Source organism: Ptychodera flava, chromosome 19 (assembly GCF_041260155.1).
Source record: "Ptychodera flava strain L36383 chromosome 19, AS_Pfla_20210202, whole genome shotgun sequence".
NCBI lineage: Eukaryota > Metazoa > Hemichordata > Enteropneusta > Ptychoderidae > Ptychodera > Ptychodera flava.
The window spans coordinates 36,676,196-36,696,257 of NC_091946.1; the positions used below are offsets into that span (position 1 = coordinate 36,676,196).

General features: G+C 37.7%; 1 protein-coding gene across 2 annotated transcripts in view; it reads right to left on the reverse strand.

Moving 5' to 3' along the window:
• LOC139119436 (uncharacterized) overlaps positions 1 to 20,062 on the reverse strand; it is a 44,688-nt gene that overhangs the window by 20,072 nt on the left and 4,554 nt on the right. For both annotated transcript variants that reach the window (XM_070683257.1, XM_070683256.1), the window contains exons 2-3: positions 14,814 to 14,890; positions 13,936 to 14,460 (exon numbers count right to left, since the gene is read on the reverse strand). In XM_070683257.1, the coding sequence (XP_070539358.1) occupies positions 13,936 to 14,458 (523 nt within the window). In that variant the 5' untranslated portion in view covers positions 14,459 to 14,460; positions 14,814 to 14,890. The remainder of the gene's footprint in view (positions 1 to 13,935; positions 14,461 to 14,813; positions 14,891 to 20,062) is intronic.

A 20,062-nucleotide genomic window follows, 5' to 3' on the forward strand; every position in this document is an offset into this window, starting at 1 on the left:
GCCATGAGTATTGAAAGTGGCATGCAATACATTAACCATCACTATAGGTTTCCCGCCATTTTCAAAAGCTAATCATATGACAGAGAAAATAAGGAATACACCAACAAGATTTGGCCATTGTGTGTGTTGTGCATTCAAGTTAATGGCATCATGCTTGTTTCTGGTATGATCACGAAGTGTATGTGCAGGAAATACTGTTTTCTGTATTTTTCTGTGGGGGCGCCATTTTATGAGTGTGGCACCCGTTCATTATTCAGCAGGTTTAAAACGTGTAAGCACGATCCAAAACAATGAGCAGTGATACTTCTATACACGTCTTTCAGTTAGCACATTACATGAACCAACTTTGGTTTGAAAATAAAATCATGAAAATAATGCATAAAATTAGCAGCTACTGGGGCTTTAAATAAAGCACTGGATAAGGCTAATTTATAGTCAGCCAATAGAGACATTATGGCTTTAACTTCCTGGATCTAACAGCAGAAATCATATTTCCGATTGATAAATTGATCATTGCTTCTGTCACCGATTCAGGTTCCTTTGAATTGGACTGTGTGAAAGCTGCAATAAATAAATAAATAAATAAATAAATAAATAAATAATAAATATACGTATTTAAACATGAAATTAAGAGAAAACTCAATTTTGAGGTTTTTGTAATATCAAGAAACACTTGCATAAAGTCATTCATGCACAAAATGGGTTATACGGTATATTATTAACCCTTTTCCTGCCAAGTTCGTTTAAACTAGTGAAGCAAAATATGCCCCATTGGTGCATTTTTTAACAAAAATTTGTTCATTTAAAGGCCACCTGAAATCACAAATACTGTAAACATGATTTTTACAGACTAAAGCTGTTGGAGCAGACCAAGCCATATGGGTGGAAATATGTATGGTTTTGGCTCATTACTGCTTTTCACTAGTTGGCTGATGGGAAAGTGATACTGTCTGGCAGGGAAAGGGTTAACATGTCAAAAATAACCCCTGTTGAATGCATACAGAGGATTTCCTTTGTGAACTCGAGAAAAACTGAAATTTTCATTCCTATTAGCTTACATGATGAATATTCCTAAAAAATAAGGGAAACCTGCCACACTTATGTGTATGAAATGCACTGCAAATTAAGACTGACTTCAGTAGGTAGGCTTACACGAGGTCTGAAATTTTTAAACAGTGTACCGGGTATGTTCATATATGCATGGTGAAGCTCTTTGGGTACAGAATGTAGAATGTTTCACTCACAGGCCCACGGAACGTTTCGTAGATTGTCGTCGGATGGAGAGCGACTGACACAGTGAGGCCGAAGGCCGAACCTCGGTACTGTATAAGAATACCAAGGTATGACATGAAAAATCAACCGGTGGCCCGAAACAAATGAAATAAAGCATCTACCTCAAAAAAAATTACATCGACAGGTCAGAAATACCTTCAAACTTTCAAATCTTTACTCTGGTTACAGCATTTCTTTCAAATCTGCCAGTTACGAGCGATAATTAACTGTCGGCGAGTACTCGCACTTGCATTGCCACTCCGCCATTTTGAATAGCTTTTTTACTCCCGAAAGCCTTTGTGAGTGGATGAGGGACCCCGTGACCCACAACCGCTAAATTCAACCGTTAACTGTTAGGTGAATTTCATACTGTCAGTGAATACAATGTCAGCTATCTGGCAACAAGGCAATCAACACAAACCATTGCCTCGGCAGCGTGATGTTCAAATCCAGCCATCTGACATTTGTAAACAAACTCTTCACGGGGTCACTCGTCCACTCACAAAGGCTTTCGGGAGTAAAAAAGCTATTCAAAATGGCGGAGTGGCAATGCAAGTGCGAGTACTCGCTGGACAGTTAATTATCGCCCATAACTGGCAGATTTGAAAGAAATGCTGTAACCAGAGTAAAGATTTGAAAGTTTGAAGGTATTTCAACCGGTCGATGTAATTTTTTTTGAGGTAGATGCTTTATTTCGTTTGTTTTGGGCCACCGGTTGATTTTTCATGTCATACCTTGTATTCTTATACAGTACCGAGGTTCGGCCTTCGGCCTCACAGTGTCAGTCACTTCCCATCCGACGACGATCTACGAAACGTTCCATGGGCCTGTGGTTTCACTGAATGTTAATTCTTGTGTTGCTGCAAACAGAATTGAGCTTTGTATGCTTTTCTTCCTTTCAGAGTGGAAGTTGTGTGTTTATCACTAAAATTACAAGTTATGAATATACGGGCTGTGTTGACAAGCAAAACAGTTGGCATTAATCACGCTATAGGATGTGAAACACAAAACTGTATATACACAAAATCAGAATAATGAATGAAATCGGGGAAAGATCCTATTGAACCACATTATCATTGTTTGTAAACTGTATGCAATGTGAATCATGTATATCCAAAAAAAAATACATTTTTTAAATTCCCAACATACCTACTATGGATGATCTAATATCAGGATCAATGCCATCCTTTCCATTTTTCCCCTTCACGTTCATCTCTAGTAGTTCTTCGGCACTATAAAAGACACGGACCAGGAATCTTGCACACGCTGTTGCTGATTTCTGTTTGGCCTTCTTTGCAGCAAGCGTTACAAATTTTGACGGCACGTAAACTTCATCACCTGGTGTCAGCTGTACATACTGGCAAGATTAACAATGATACAAAGGAAACATCAAATGTAAGCAAGTACAAATGTCATCTCTAGGTGTATAGGAGGATGCAAGAATTAAAGCTGCAATAGCTGCAAATGTGTAATAAACCTATCTTTAAATATTTCCAGAGTTTTTTTGAATAAGACCCATTAAAGACTGAAAAAGTGTATAACACTGTCATAAGTGTCAAAAGTGACATGCAAATTCAAACGTTTTAACATCTTTTTAGATTTCCTGCCATTTTCAAAAAACTAATCATGTGGCAGAGAAAATAAAGATTACAACAACAAGATGTTGGTCTTTGTGTGTTGACATTCAAGTAAATGGCATCGTGCTTATTTCTTTTATGATCATGATATGTATGTGCAGGAAATACTGCATTTTTTGTACTTTTCTGTGGGGTGTCATTTTATGAGTGCGGCACCCGTTTATTATTTAACCTGTTAAAACGTGTAGTCATGGTCCAAATCAGTGAACAGTGATACTTCTATACACGTCTTTCAGTTAGCACATTTACACGAAACAACTTTGATTTGAAAATAAAATCATGAAAATAATGCATAAAATTTGCAGCTATTGGGCCTTTATTATTGACAGTATTCCTCAGTGTGTGAAATTAAGATAAAGTACATGTGTCTGCAGGTCATATGGACCTGCACCAAGCCAAAGCTTCAGGTCCTTACAGAAAACTACCATTCCTTTCTAAACACCATGCAGTTACTAACACGCTGCAGTACCATTAACCCTTTCACCCCCAGTTCCCTGTATACAGATCCAACTTTACCATAGAAAACAATGGATTTGGTACAAACCATGGTGGTGAAAGGGTTAAAGTCAATACTCTCTCCCTCAATACTACCCTTTTGAATGCTGTATGAAAATATATAATTCTTTTCAAAATACTGCAATGAAAGAGACTGCAACTAATCTTTTTAATTGTTCATACCCTTTTACTTATAGAGTTATCAAGTATTCAATCCAAAGGAATAGTTTACACAGATTGCAGATAGTGTAAGTGAATGATCATGAATCATTCATCAACATTATCTGCTATCTCAAAAAGATCACAGCCCTCATCTTCCTCACTGTCATAAACACATCAATGTTTTCCAACCATATCAAATTCCCCACTGTTGGGCAACAAAATGTCAAATACCCAGGGGTTGGGGGAATAGAGGCTCATGCACTGGCTACATGTGGATGATGAAAATGAAAAAGTTTGTCTCTCCTGACTTTCTATGGAGGACAGTGTTCTCCGCATGTATAGCTGTGTACGGTATTACTGTACACATACACCTGGGCATGTGATTTGGAAATGGCCAGTGAGCTGAAAGTGACTGAATAGCTTAGTACCCTGAAAAAAGTAAGGAGTGTACAATGAAATTTTTCATGTAAATATTAATCACCATGTCTTTTGTATTGTAATGTTATAAAGAAGGGAAAAAATACCTGGTATGTATTTTGATATGTGTTGATTACTTTATATAAACATTTTCAAACAAAAAGTATGCTTACATGTGGCCTCTATGGCATTCATGAAGAAACAGATAAAGTCATACTTTTAAAAGGACAAGTATCGTAACTTTTCTTTGATTGTTTTTTTCATACAAGTCTTTTCGAAATAGTATACAGTATACATATTAGATAGATTGACATTAAGACAAAACCTACTACAATGTCGTCGGCAAATTCTACACGCTTGATCTTGATAGCAAAATGAGAGGGGTGTTTGTCATGCATATTTACTTATGAAATCTTGCTGTGGCAGTATAACTGTCCTCTGAAAAGTTTATGTTTTGAAAGCTTCAAATGAAAATCAAAGCAAAGAAAACAAGAGTCAGTTTGATAACGTGAGAATGAAGGGCTGTATTATGTACATTTGTGTTCATGTATATGTAAATTCCGAATCGGTTGAAGTTTGGAACCAAGGGAACAAGTGAAGTGATAGGGTATTGTTTTCATTTGACACTGATAATGCTAAAATTACCAGGAGAACACTCACTAGATGAGTATTATTATAATATTGCATTGCACTGTTGCACCAAAATCAATCCATTGCTAGAATCTGCATGCTGACCAGAACATTGCAAGCATATACATGTAGCTACCAGGCGTCGATCAGAGGGGATTAGAGTAATAGATGTTCATACATATAAAAAGTTGTAAAAACAAAAATTACTATTTTGCAACATTGTCAATCCCCCTAGAATACCATAGTGATCAAATTCCCCTATGCCAGGACACAATGTGCTATCACTTAACCCTGTTTCTCTGCACTCCCCTCCTGGTGGAAACATTGATAGGTGCATACCATGGAAGTCTGAGTCACATGATTAAAAGTCAGTCTGCCATCGGCAGATCGTCCATGTAGCCGACACGAACACGAAGTGTGTGTTACCGGCTATCAAAAACTATGAAAAATAGTAAAGAATGAGCTACAAAATCACTATCAGTTTTAAGTTGCAGGTAGAATAAGTCTGTGCCTTTGTAAAAAATACTAAAAAAATAGTAGAAAGTGAAGAACCAGCTGAAAGTTAGTTGAGGAGACCTTGACCGCATATCATTTGCATCTCATTGTCGGCTACACGGACTGTGTGCCCCCCATCATCTGCATTAGAAGCTGTTACAGGTCTTGACGGATAAATTTTCATCATTTATTCAAAATTCCAGTCGGTCACAAGGACAGACATGTTGCTAAAACTTTTGCCCTAACCAGCAATGTGTCGGACCATCAGACTGACTTTAATTTCGCACACTGGTATTCCTATTCCTTTTGTCTTGTAACCTTAACCCTTTCTTTTATGTGGGTATAATCTCAACAAATGCAAGCAATGAAGTCTACAGCACTGTCATGTTTGTAATAATGCCCTTTCATTTGCGAAAGACAATATTAAGACTGTGTCCTCCCATAGACCCTTGAGTTTTTCTCGAGGGTCTATGGTTCTACCCAGTAATATCTGAAAACATAAAGGCTAATCTACAGAACAATGACACTAATTATTATGATAAAGGGAGTCTATTGTTCTCATAAAATTAAAGGGTTGGGTTTCTGTGTTGTAATTGCTATGCTGAGAAAACTGTACAAATTTAATGGGTTGACCATACCAGTAAATCAAGCAACACTGTATCATGGGCAAAGGTGAAAGCTACCGGTATATCCGTGGTTGATTTCATTGTGAAAGGAATACACACCTTGTAAATTGCTGCCAAATCTTTGCCAATTTTCCCTGGTTTTGGCGCAGAAGCAAATTCAACTTCTTCATTTGAAACACCTGTTGAAAAATCAATATTAATAAGAGAAGAAATATGGATTTATCATCATAGGAATAGTCTACAAACCCATTTAGGGGATGGAATATGCAATGTTGATGAATTTTACCATTGAACATCCCATAATTCAGCTTGTAAATATAGCTTTTATAGTACCTGTTCAGAACAATGTTTGCAATTGAATTGTAATCAAGAGAAAAATTCTTTTGTCAACAATAACAACACAGTCTGTACAAGTAATTTGAAAAACTGAATGCTGGGCATTTAAATGTACTACAGCAAGTATCACTAGAAACTACTTGATGCACAGGAAAAAATTAAGAAATCAAAATAACAAACTGTGTCTTTCAATAATATTAATAATATAATGTATACTATCAAGGAAGTGCACTCCAACCAGTGTTAATTTACACCCATTTGACGTCCACAACAACCTTATGCTTTCTACTCAGAAAAAATACATCAACACTGGCACAATAACATGACATAAAGCCTTAAATGACCACACAGTTGCATGGGTTCCACTTACAATCAGAAAACACTAAATATTTTAACTTTTTCCACTCACCTCTTTTTTCTGCAACTGCCAGCTTAACTTTTAAATTGGCATATTCAGTTTCGAGTTTCTGGTTGTCCTTCTTCAGTGACAGGATTTCTTGGACATACTTTGGGCATCTTGGGCAATCTCTCATTTCTGGCTGAGGGCACATGCCCACTTGAGTGGCATGACCATTTGAATTTAGTTCTGCTTCTGATTCTGGAGAAACGTCATATTTTGTTATTCCAGCAGTGGAGGTGGCTGAAGTCCCATTAGCATGGTGAAATATGCATGCAGTACGTTCAAATTGATTGACTCATTTCAATGCTCACACATACCTGAACACATCCTAGCGGTGTGGCATAAGAGGGCATATGTTTATCATCACTTTACAACGACAAACTGACCACAGTATGGAAGTATGGATTCCAAATTTCTACTGTATTAACAATAATTGTTACATGATGTTATAGGTGTTTGTGTACAAGACCCAGAGACAAGCAAGAACATGACTATCACGGTGATATTACTGAAGGCTATATCTGATGCCCCAGTTAGATATATGTTCATGGAATGTAATCAGTTTAATGGTATGCTCAGCCGCTGTTAATACTTGTCAGTGGGGAAAGATAGAATGAATTGAATTGTATGTTCATTCCAGCTGGTGCTAGATTGCCAAATTTAAAAATAGCTCCAATGGCACATAGTATTATCTGCATTTATCAACAACTCACTCACTGTGAATTAGACAGACCACTGAGTAAGCAAAAATGAAATTTATGTTTGAAGTTCTAGCTAAGCAAAACTACTGTTAACAAGTCTTTGACGATGACATAGTCTCGCTTATCAACTAATCTGCAAGAAACTGGTCCAGGCAGGTCTTTGTAGTGGCTCTTGACATAAAAATCAGAAGGCCAGAAATGAACCAAAAATGCCCCAATGGTCAGTACACAAGAGACTTACTATAATTAGCTATTGATACTGCTAAATGCATTTCTTGACTGTTAAATCTTTGTATGATAAAATCTGCAGCAAGTTTCATGAAATATAGTGCAGTCATTCAGGATATAGATCACTATTACAAACATTCTGTCAGTGTTTAGAGGCCTGACTCGACCCATCCATACAATGGTGGTGGAAAAGTAAAGCTCATCTAGGCTGCCACCCTAATTACAAAAGTTATTAAATAAGTCAATTAGTAATTAATTGACAGGATGGTGCTAAACATTTTGCATCCTATTATATCACTGATAGATTATTGTCTGTACCAAGTTTCATCAAATTTGATGCTAGTTTTCTAGACATTCACCCTAACACCAAAAATTCATCATGTATGCAAATTAGCAATTAATTTAAATGATACTGCTAAACATTTTGCATCCTATTATATCACTGATAGATTATTGTCTGTACCAAGTTTCATCAAATTTGATGCTAGTTTTCTGGACATAGCACACTAATTACGAAAGTTCATCAAATATGCAAATTAAAAATTAACTAACATGACACTGATAAACATCTTTATTCACTGTTAAAGCAATGTGAGCTCAATATCTGTATCAAGTTTCATGAAAATTGATGAAGTATTTCTTGACATATCAGCCTAATTATGAAAATTCATTATTTTTGCAAATCATCACTTAATTAACATGATACTGATACATGTGTTTGCCTACTATTACAACATTTTGTGATCGACATGCTACAGCATTTCTCGACATATCACACTTTATATGAAATGTCATCAAATATACAAATTAGTAAGGAATTAACATGATACTGCTAAATATCTTTGTACACTATTATAGGACTAGTACTGTTCTACAGATTTGTACCAAGTTTCATGAAATTTCCTGCAGTAGTTCGAGACATCAACCTAACTACAAACAGTCATCAAATATGCAAATAAGCAATAATCCTGCTTATTATCTTAATTATCCAGCTTAATGTCTTTGCACACTGTTACAGCTCTGGTATATGAGCATCTGCATTGAGTTTCATCAAATTTAAGAGGTATTTCTTGACATATTAATAAAATAATGACTATGCATTAAATATGCAAATTAACAATTAATTGACACAGTATTGACATATGTCATTGTTTGCTCCTAGAGCTCGGTGTGATCTACATCTCCATGCAGCTCTTTTACAAAAAACACTAGTTATGTAAATTATGTCTACTTATGCATGCCACACCCACGTGCATATGTATGCCATAGTGTATTATTCTTGTACCAAGTTTGAAAGGAATTTGCTCAGACATGCCTGAGATATCTGCGTGGACAGACGAAATTCAACCCATAAGTCCCCCTGGACTTCGTCCGCGGGTACTAAAAGTATTGGTAAGAGGCTATCACAAGTTGTTAGATATGTACCCTTGGGTTGTATCACTCCACCTGAGTCACGGCTATGTGAATCAAAGATGCAAAAGACACCATACCGGTACATACCATTCAGTTTTAAATAAGGCCACACAATAGCCCAAGTAAATTGTATTTAGAATGTGAGAAAGCCTTTTCAATAGCTTTAGGCACTGTTTAAGAAAACACTATCATAACTGATTTGATGAATGATAATACCAGCGTATATTTCACCACTATTTATGCAGCGGATTAATATATACAGTGTGTGGAAGGTCACGTCATTAAAATAGTCATCATTGAGTTTCAAATCAATAATGAAAGAATTAAATGTATGCATAGTTCATCTCCATGTTGTCTACATCTGCTCATCATAAGCAGTGTTCTGCCGAGGCCGCGGCCTTGCGCCATTGCCGCAAAAATAAAATTGAAGACCCCAAAAAAATCAATCATCGGGTCCGGCAGGCGCAGCACGCCATCAGTCCCACTAAACTTTCGGTAAAAAAAATACACTTATTTACGTACTATACGCGAAAGGCCAAACGCGGAAGTAGACATTCCACGCTGCTCATGCGTGCATGCTGCTCGTGAGAACATGAGACGTGTTGCTTCCATAGCAACCTTCAGTGATTTTTTATTTGCATAATCGTGAACCAGGTTTTCATCGGCTAGATTCAAGTCAGCCAGTCAGCGTCTCTGTTAAATTCAATGCCTCACAGTATTCTCTGGCAGTGGAAAGGAAAATTGCTTCCGTGAATAAATCAAAACACCGAGGCAGAACAATTCTTAGTTTTTTGGACCAATTCCGCCCTAAAAAGGCAAATCCAACACCCGGACGAGTGAAGACAATACGATCGAACATGACATCGTGTCTCAGCTGTTTACATCCTCGGAAACTGAAAACCAATGCACGCCGCTGCCATCCACATCGGAAACGCATCAGTCAGAAACAGAGCAGTCTCAAAACATTGAGCAGCCATGCATCGGAAACTCAGCCTTCATTGAGGCAGGCCCAGTGTTTCCGTTAACGCAAAATCCTGCGTATTTTACGCAAAATTGTTCTGAAATACGCAAAATAAATCATGACTGCGTAAACTAATACGCATTGAGAAATGCCGCCCCATGACACGACGTACTTGCCGCACTGCATGTATTGCATTGTATTGCCTGAATGTGGTTCAATGCAGGGCAAAATTAGAACATATGCACCTGCTTGCAAGTGACATTTATCATGATATTGCAACATTTTAGATTTTAGCAGACCGCAGCACTTTATGCAACATTGTATTTCATCATCACAAAACGTCACGTCAATCAGTTCTGTACAGACAATGGCACTACAGATGCAAAAAATTCGAGAATCGATCGAGTCTACGTTATTGGTAACACAATACAGTTAATGGTCATTACGTCGCATGTTATTTGGAAAGTGTTTTCGGATGACCATTTAGACTCTGTCGGGTTGCATTCTTGAGAGGTCCCGCTGGACTTTGAACAGTATCTGCTTTTTGTTGACCCTTTGAAAACACTAATTTCACAGTCAGAAGGTCTTTTCTTTGAACATGAACTCATTGGGCTGCTCAACGATCATATACGGGACTTGCATCACGGCATGGCAAGCGTTCAGCTACACCTTGAAGCCCCCAGGTTGTTGTTTTTTATTAATAGAGCATGCGCATTACAGGAAACCCTCCAAATTCTACAGAAAAGACTGCCCAACTCACATCAGATACTGATTCCTTAGCCGTACGCATTTTGAATACATTTTACGCAAATAAAAACTCAGTTGCGTAAAATCATACGCAAGTTTTGAAATTGTCACGCAGGCATGTTCGACGTCTTCATGAAAAATGGTTACGTGATTTCAGCTGGCTCCACTACGATGCTAAAAACAACCAAATGACTTGCAAGTATGCATAAAGCATAATATTATAATAAACGAAATACGATGACCCGAGACAACATGAATTTCCGAACGAGTACACTTACTCGCCTTGTAGACTGTAGGTAGGACCATAAAACCGCAGCACTCATGGAATCTGCGAGTTCGAACTTCGAAACAACAACACGGGTATGGCACGTAATAAAGTGAATAATTGTCTTGAGAATGACCCCCTTTTTTCAACAGCGACCCACTTTTTGAGCTTCCATGGGCCCTCAGACCCCACTGATGCAAAAGCTTGGCAGAACACTGATAAGGCTGCTTTGTAAAGACATGAAGGGAAATTATTGCATTACATGTGCACAGTTTGCCTATCAGAGACTAAACTGTGCATTTCCTGGATGGGTACAACAATGTACAAGACCCACTTTCAAATGTTCATTGCAGTTATCATATCAACTTCTCTTGTCTTCATTGTTAGCTAGATACAATTTACTATGTTGGTTTACATGATACAATTTATTTGTGCACTTTTGTTGGTTGTGTCATTTACATGTTTGTTTGTTTGTTGTTACTGGTGTTGCTGTCAGGTGTACTTTCTTTCTTTTCATGGGGTTACTTTGTTGGTTACACAGGTTATTGAAGTAAACTTTTATTGCCACATCTTTATTTGCATTATGATGGCAAATATATTTGGTAACTGTGTTAGTTTTATTTTGAATGGTTACATTGCATGAGGTACTTTGATGGTCTTCTGTTGGAGTTTACTTTGTAGTATGAGCACTATTCTGTAGAGAAAGAGAAAAGAATATAATTAGTTAATAAAAATCAATATAGTGTTCTAAAATTACGATTCGCGTACTCATAATTTACGTTTCACAATGGCAAAGAGGAAACCCAGTGTTTTAAAAGTTTCATGCAGAAGAGCAAAATAGGAAGAAATGGTATCGACATGACTTTAGAAATCACGTAAGAATTTACTTTCTTGTTGATAACACATTTTACATGGTACATGTGCATGCAAATGTAGAAAGAAATATTACACTGTAGGAATTATGGTTTCTAGAAGCTGAAAACTTCATCAATGGCGATCTTGGCTTGATGTTCATTACAGGTCTCGCTATCGCCCCATGCATTCAGCTCTCCGCGGGTCCGAAAAGGCCCTAGTGCAGAGTGGCAGCCATCAGAGCAAGGTGGTGGCCTGGCCTCAGCCACTATGCTACAGAGAACACTGACTTACTCTACCGCCAGATTTTCACCATACATTTTTGTCTACAATGAACTAAGAATATATCACTATTGCAATGTATCCACTTAAAATGACATTTGGTGTGGCAGCCTGCAGAAGTGAACTTGAACGTTTCATGCCTTTTGACATTAATGCAAATAAGCCACTCACTGCTGTCATTATTATGTCACATGAACTTTTGTTTTGCAAAGTACACCAAGCTTCTCAGCAATATAAAGAATAATGACAAATATTGAACAACATACCTTTGCTTTCTTTGTTCTCACAGTATCAGGGGTGTCACACCATACACATTTTTGATCCACATGCACACACTGCCTACAGTTTTGTAAAATACAGTGTACGCACTTTTCGCAAGAATGCATCGTAAACAGCATGCCTGTGGTACTGACTCATCTTTTGCTAAAGTAAAGTCCGAAAAGGGTTCACTTTCACGATGTCATTGCATCATAAACGCTTGTTAGTAAAATAGTTTATGGCAACCACGAAGTTTTCATCCCGTGCGCACGCCAATGTACATGTTACTCTAAGCGTACACACATCATAATTGTTCTCGTATGCACAGCAAATGTTTGACCAGTTTACACCTCTGCTGCGCGTCACTGAATGATTGACAATTGTTTGAATCGCGGAACGACTGTACCCCAGGGGCCATTTCCTTTGTTACGAAAGCGATTTCCCCCTAATCGTCGTAATTTTAAAATGTTTTGTGAAACTTTGCGGATACCTGTATGGCCTACGTGTTTATGAAACAGTCTATGTTTGTGGTATGCCAATAATGTTTGTTTGAGAATCGCTTCGGCTGATTTTCACGAAGCGGTCTACATGTACATCGCTTTTGCCAGTTGTCACTCAAGCGCCATTATGAATTTTCGATGAGTTAGGGGTCTTTTATACCCCGCACCGGGCTTTAACAGTGGCTAATCAGTTTTGATTTTTGTCTCAGCTCAAAATCACTCTCCCATACCTCACCAGAAACATGAATACTCCCACTACTTTATGATATGACCCATCAGCATGCACAGTGGTTGACAGACAGAAGTGGTAATACACCGTTTTTTAACCGGAATAGCTCCTTAGTCTATAGACTTGAGGAGCTGAAAATATTCTTAAAAATACAAATTTGCAAATTTCATCACAATTTTAACAAACTCGAATAAGGTCCTCCCCTGGAACCTGTACACAAAATATTAAAGCTGTCGGACAAACCGTTAAGAAGGTTTTTGCCAAAAATTAGCAAAATTCACTTCAAAAACACAAATTTGCATGTTTCTGATTAAAGGCACATGAGCTGCAACTTTTGGCATTATTTTCACATGATTTTTTATTTAGACTAAAATTAGTTCATAGAAATGTTCTTACTCAGAGATGTTTACTCAAGCATAATTATCCACTGAGTGGGACTGCATGGGGAGGTTTCAGTACGACAAATAATAAACTGGTGCCGCACCCAAATATGGCCACCTCCATGCAACTACATGATAAGCAGCATAGATGTTGCATTTGAATCTCAACAAATACAACATGGTGTAACCCAATGAAAGGACGGGAAAGGTATTCACTCCACTTTGACAAAAAATTCTCTATTTTTCACATAACATGCCAAGATTTTGAAAATGAATGAACAAAAAACGAACAAAAACCTGTTCAATTTCACGCCTATTCTGCCGCAAACAAACATTGTTGAAGCATAGTTAATGACTATATAGTTCAATTTGCAAATTGCAATGACTGTCCAAGGAAATTGGAGGTACCTTGAGGTTGGACAAATTTCACAGAGCTGCAGCTCATGGGCCTTTAAGATCATCTCTGTGGACCCGTACACAATATATCAAAGGATATATCAAAGGAATAGGACTGGCTGTTTTGAAGAAGCTAAAAAGTTGATGAGTGCTGGATGGAAGACTACACCACACATGTGTAGCTAAAAAATAGTACTTTGTTATTCAATATTCCTTTTACCTCACTCAAATTCTCAAATGTATACATTCTCACCTGAAGTGGATGGAGGGTTTGATAATACTTGTGGTGACATAGGAATAGACTGTGTTGATGTAGATGCCTGAGAGTCTAACTGCATGATTCTGATTAAGGATTGCCTGTCGGATGTACCGGTACGCTCCCTTTTTTTCAGCTCAACAGCATGTCTCCCTTCATCAAAAGATTCAAGGTACTTCTTAAACTTGAACTTGTTGTCACTCAGGGGGGTGTCTGTCAGGCTTTCATTCCACAGTCCATCGACCAACCACCCGGAGTAACCAAGACCATTCTCCAGCATCCATCGGAATGTCTGCCCGATGAACATCCCAAACTGTATTCTGTGCTGACCTAGCACCACAAGTTCATCCTGCCAGTCACCACCATGTTGCTGTATTTCATCAATTGCCTGCTTCCTGACAGCATCGGCAGTCTTACAGGTGTATGGTCCTTCAGTTCTTGTCATTTTCCGAGCCTCCTCAGAATGACCCATTTTCAGAGCACCACTGGACAAACGCTGAAATGCTGGCTTAGCATCCATATCTGTCAAATGAAGAAACCTAGTAATATCTCTCAATGTGCTTTTCTTCATGTCGTATATTTACACATATAAATGTATAAATGACTACATGTAAAGTTCTATTTTCATAATTGTACAATATACAAAAGAAAGTTCCCAATTTCTAATAACACTGTAAAGAATTTCATTTTTTTCAAGGGATCAAGACACAAAGTCAGTCTCCCATCAACAATCAAAGAATAATTTACATATCTCAAAGGTGACTTCACAACAGCAAACACCAAGTAAGAATTATTAGTACTTTTACTGAAAAACTGCTTGCTACATACATATAATAGGAATTTGCCAATAAATGAATTCAACAGTAGTTACATACCTGTATTTGTCTTTAAGCACTTGTTTAGATTCAGTGAGAATGTGAGCACTTCACATACTTGGAACTTATACGGCACGCTGCACAAGACAAGGAAAAGAGAGATAAGGAAATCAGAATGGTGCTACTTCATTGTTAATATCACTGTTCTCAGTAACTGTCTATGAACTATTATCACTTCACTTCTAAATAAAAATAGCGTCAATGACACTGTAGCTCCCATCCTCGACTATTTAGTGTTTGTTCTCTGGTCAGATATTTGAACATGTGTGAAAGGGATAAAGTGCATGAAGTGAAATACTTAAATGTAATGTACTGGAGACAGTGAAATATGTTTAATGTATTTATTCAGAATATAAAATGGAAAAAATACAGAATTAGATATATCGAATACTGTGATACAACAATTAACTCAACAAATCATTGACAATGACATAGTCCCCACTTGTAATAGGAGTATTAGTCTTGATGGGGCAGGAAAATGTGGTCATAAGAAGTATCACTGGAGTGTATATGTTGAGATCTATGGGCACATAGGTCTATGTCGTTGTTCCCAATTTGAAAAACATGAGGCATGTCTAAGTTATGGTTCTAAATCGGGAAAAAAGATCAGACCTCTAGCAGTATTGGCCAGCCAAGAAATACATATGCGCATTATAAATGACGTACAAGATGTGACATCTTAAGGTCTAATATCCTATCAAAATTGGAGGGTATAGAACTTGTGGTTACTGAGATATGCATATATATGTATAATCAAGGTCAAAGGTCATCGAGGTCACATGACATTTTGAAAAAAAAAAATTATATTGCTAATTTATCCCTATATGACAAAAATCAGATCTCTAGCTCTATTCGCTTGCCCAGAATTAGATGTGTAAATAATTAATGAGGTAAAGCGTGTGTTGTAAGAAGGTCTCCAATCCTACTAAATACAAAGGACATAGCACTTGTGGTTACTTATTTATTGACATAAACATATATTTTAGGTAAAAGGTCATCGAGGTCACATGACATTTGGTCAAAAAATTTCTCTCCTATAGTTGTCCCTATATACCAAAAATCAGACATCCAGCTCTATTGGCTTGCTCAGAATGAGATATGTGCATAATTGTTGAGGTACAGTATGTGGTGTCATACGGTGTCCAATCATACCAAATATGAAGGGTGTAGCACTTGTGGTTACTGAGTTATGGACAAATATGTATATTTGAGGTCAATGGTCACCGAGGTCACGTGACATTTTGTCAAAAAAATTGTATTGCTAAGTTATCCCTATATACCAAAAATCCGACCTGTAGCTCTATTGGCTCGCTCAAAATTAGATATGCACATAATTAATGTGGTAAAATATGTGGCGTCATAAGGTGTCCCATCATACCATACATGAAGGGTGTAGCACTTGTGGTTACTGAGTTATGGACAAATATGTATATTTGAGGTCAAAGGTCACCGAGGTCACGTGACATTTTGTCAAAAAAATTGTATTGCTAAGTTATCCCTATATACCAAAAATCAGACCTGTAGCTCTATTGGCTCGCTCAAAATTAGATATGCGCATAATAAATGAAGTACAATATGTGGCGTCATAAGGTGTCCCATCATACCATATATGAAGGGTGGTAGCACTTGTGGTTACTGAGTTATGGACAAATATGTATATTTGAGGTCAAAGGTCACCAAGGTCACGTGACATTTTGTCAAAAAAATTGTATTGCTAAGTTATCCCTATATACCAAAAATCAGACCTCTAGCTCTCTTAGCTCGCTCAAAATTAGATATGCGCATAATAAATGAGGTACAATATGTGGCGTCATAAGGTGTCCCATCATACCATACATGAAGGCTGTAGCACTTGTTGTTACTGAGTTATGGACAAATATGTATATTTGAGGTCAAAGGTCACCGAGGTCACGTGACATTTTGTCAAAAAAATTGTATTGCTAAGTTATCCCTATATACCAAAAATCAGACCTCTAGCTCTATTGGCTCGCTCAAAATTAGATATGTGCATAATTAATGAGGTTCAATATGTGGCGTCATAAAGGTGTCTCTTCATACCATATATGAAGGGTAGTAGCACTTGTGGTTACTGAGTTATGGACAAATATGTATATTTGAGATCAAAGGTCATCAAGGTCACATGACATTTTGTCAAAATATCCGATATGTCTGCGTGAACGGATGGACTCACGGATGGACGAACAGACGGACATGACCCAATCTATAAGCCCACTGGACTTCATCCATGGGGACTAAAAATTGTGTCACTGCATCCTTTTTGCAATATGAATACGATGAGAAACTAAATTTTTATTTTTCGTGGCCTTATACATGGGAGTCTATGGAGATCTGCCTAATACATGGGAGTCTATGGACGTGTAAACTAAAAATATGCAAATTTCACCACGATTTGCAGCGTTCTCACCAGGCCGCGATTCCGCGACATTCTCGCGTATTTTTCTGTTTTGTCGCGGATTTCTTGGGCGTGCGCGCCAATAGTGGCGCGCCTTTGAAATTATAAACTTTTGTGGTGCCAGCCGTACGGCCGGCCGGCCGTATCATACAGCCAATACTTTTCACCATGGACGTAAATGATTGACGCGAGTATTACACTTCCTGGTTGAAACCGAGGCAATCTGGAGGCAATACCCGTCAGAGGGCGTACTTAAGCCACAGTCACTTGTGATTCGATACATGATGGCCGATGTGTGGATGCATTATTACGTATACCACACAGCGGCCGTCGTGTATTGAACCACACGAGACTGTGGTAGTCTGACGCACTTGACGGTGTTCGCCTTGCATGCATATTGGTACATGTCCACGGAATTCGCGGAAGCTGGAGGCGTCATGGGCACGATAAATTTTTTCATAGGCTACGACAACAATAATCCGAACTACGAAAACACAAGAATGTAAAGCTTGTATATGCCTAAGGAATTACATGAACATTTTTCGAAAACAACGAACTCGAAGCTGGTAGCATTATACTGTGAGTTCCGCATGGCAACCAAGGTCTTGACGGGAACGACGTTATAGTGTTCGTGCCGTTGAGATTCAGTGAATTTTTGTTCTCGAAAAATAACGCAACTTTGTCTGAGATAATTTTTAGGTCTTTGCTATGTTTGGAATCATGTATAAACTTCGCGGGAGATACGTGTTGTGTGATGTTATCAGGCATTTGCTCCGTTCCTCGCCCACGCGACCTAGTACCCACGACTGGAAATGATCGACAACTGGCCCACTGCCGATTGATAATATTATTCCAAAAGTAGTTCCGAGGTTTAAATGTGGAATAGTTGGAGGAAAGTTCTCTTATTATGCAAAAAATTATCAATTCTTGGCTTGCGCATGTGATAAGTATATTATTCCAGGCGAACTTATACGTGAGAACATGGACGTCTTTTTTCCATGCTTCAATCAATTGACAAAATTTGTAGCCTTGGCTGGCGACCAAAATTTCACGTCAAAAGTTTATGATTGTTTACAAACATCATAGGGATATGTTCCTGATCTAAATAAATGCTGACTTGGCCTGTTCCTTCTGCTGGTTGTGAAAGGGGGTTTAGAGTGCGAAAAAAGTAACTAATGACAGGAATCAACTGGGAGCTGAACGGCTGGACACTCTAGCAACTACTGTTATTGTAGAGGACTCCGAAATGGACTTTCACACTGGAAAGAACGAAAGTCCCATAGACTTTTCATTAAAAGGCACTGATATTCAATATCAGTTGATATGTTCACCGAATGTTTACAAAAAAGTTGTTAAGTTGAATGAGTTGTTGAGTCCTTTATTTTTTCCATGCACAGAATAAGGTTCGTATTTGCAGTTTGACTTTTTTAACATATTTATATATTGTCTCACAAAAATCATCCGTTGTCCCGCTTTTTTTTGGTCAGCGGGACAAAATGTCCCACAAAATTTTTTTTCTGGTGAGAACACTGGATTTGCCCAAATTTGGGAAAGGTCATTCCTATGCACTTCCATACCAAGTTTCAAATCAATCGGACTTGTGGTTTCAGAGAAGAAGATTTTTTGACCAAAAATGGGAGAAAATTACAAAAAAATTCATGAAAAATAGCAAGTCCAAGATACTCACCCAAGATGTGCACAATCATTTCATGTCAGCCCAAAGTACTTACATGCCAATTTTTCATGCAATCTGCTCAGTGGTTATTGAGTTTTTTCAATTTTGACTGTTTTTACATTTTTTCACTTAATTTGCATATTTTTGGCAATGACAACTTAATTTGAACAAAATCTCATCTACAGCCCATCATCCATGTACACACCAAATATCAAGATGAAATGTACAGCGGTTTTGGAGTTTTTGATGTTGACGGACAGACATACAGACATACAGACATACAGACACACAGACATACAGACATACATACATACAGACATTTCCCTAGCCTATAAGAATAGCTTCCATTGCCATATATACATATGGCTATGGGAGCTAAAATGGTACATAACATGATCTTATGAAGCAAAAACAGCGTCAACTTTGCTCACATTTGGTTACATGTGGCAAGCCAGAGTGTACACACGATATTTAACAATAGTTTATATGGACCCTAGTTTGTGATATTAATAGTCAAGTGCATTTAATCACATTTTGACGCACCGTCCATTGAAAGATGAAATGATTGGCAACTGTTGCGATGGACACACATGTATATACCGGTACAACACCTTGCCACCTAGTAGTAGTACATCATAAGTAGTGACACAATCTACCATATCAAAAGGTGTCCTCTTGTAATATTGTATTGAATGGAATTAATGTAGTGGTCCCTCTACTGTCTATGGTTGCATGATCGAAGATATAGGTAACATGTAAACATGGGCATTCTACATGATCATGGTATGTGCTGTGTTTCTGCTGTCGCTTTCAAATTTTGTAAAATAAAAATTTTGAGTGGGTTTTCTAATTTTTTTAATGCCAGTTTGTAAAATTACGAGCAAAAACTCTTAGCTTCCCATTTTACTGGCGGGATCGTGCAAAAAACCTCAGTCTGTACGCTTTTTCTCATGTTAAGGAACCTTATACATGTATAAGACCCCCTAGCCTCAGCTATGATAAGAAAATTGACATTGTTTCATTACATCAAATTTGAATAATCGGGAGTACATTTCCAGAAGTTTTTTAGCCAATAGAAAATGCCCAAACAAAACTGTTATACCACTGTAACTTCTGGCCATTTTCTGTTCAGATTTTCCAAACATAGATGGACTATAATTG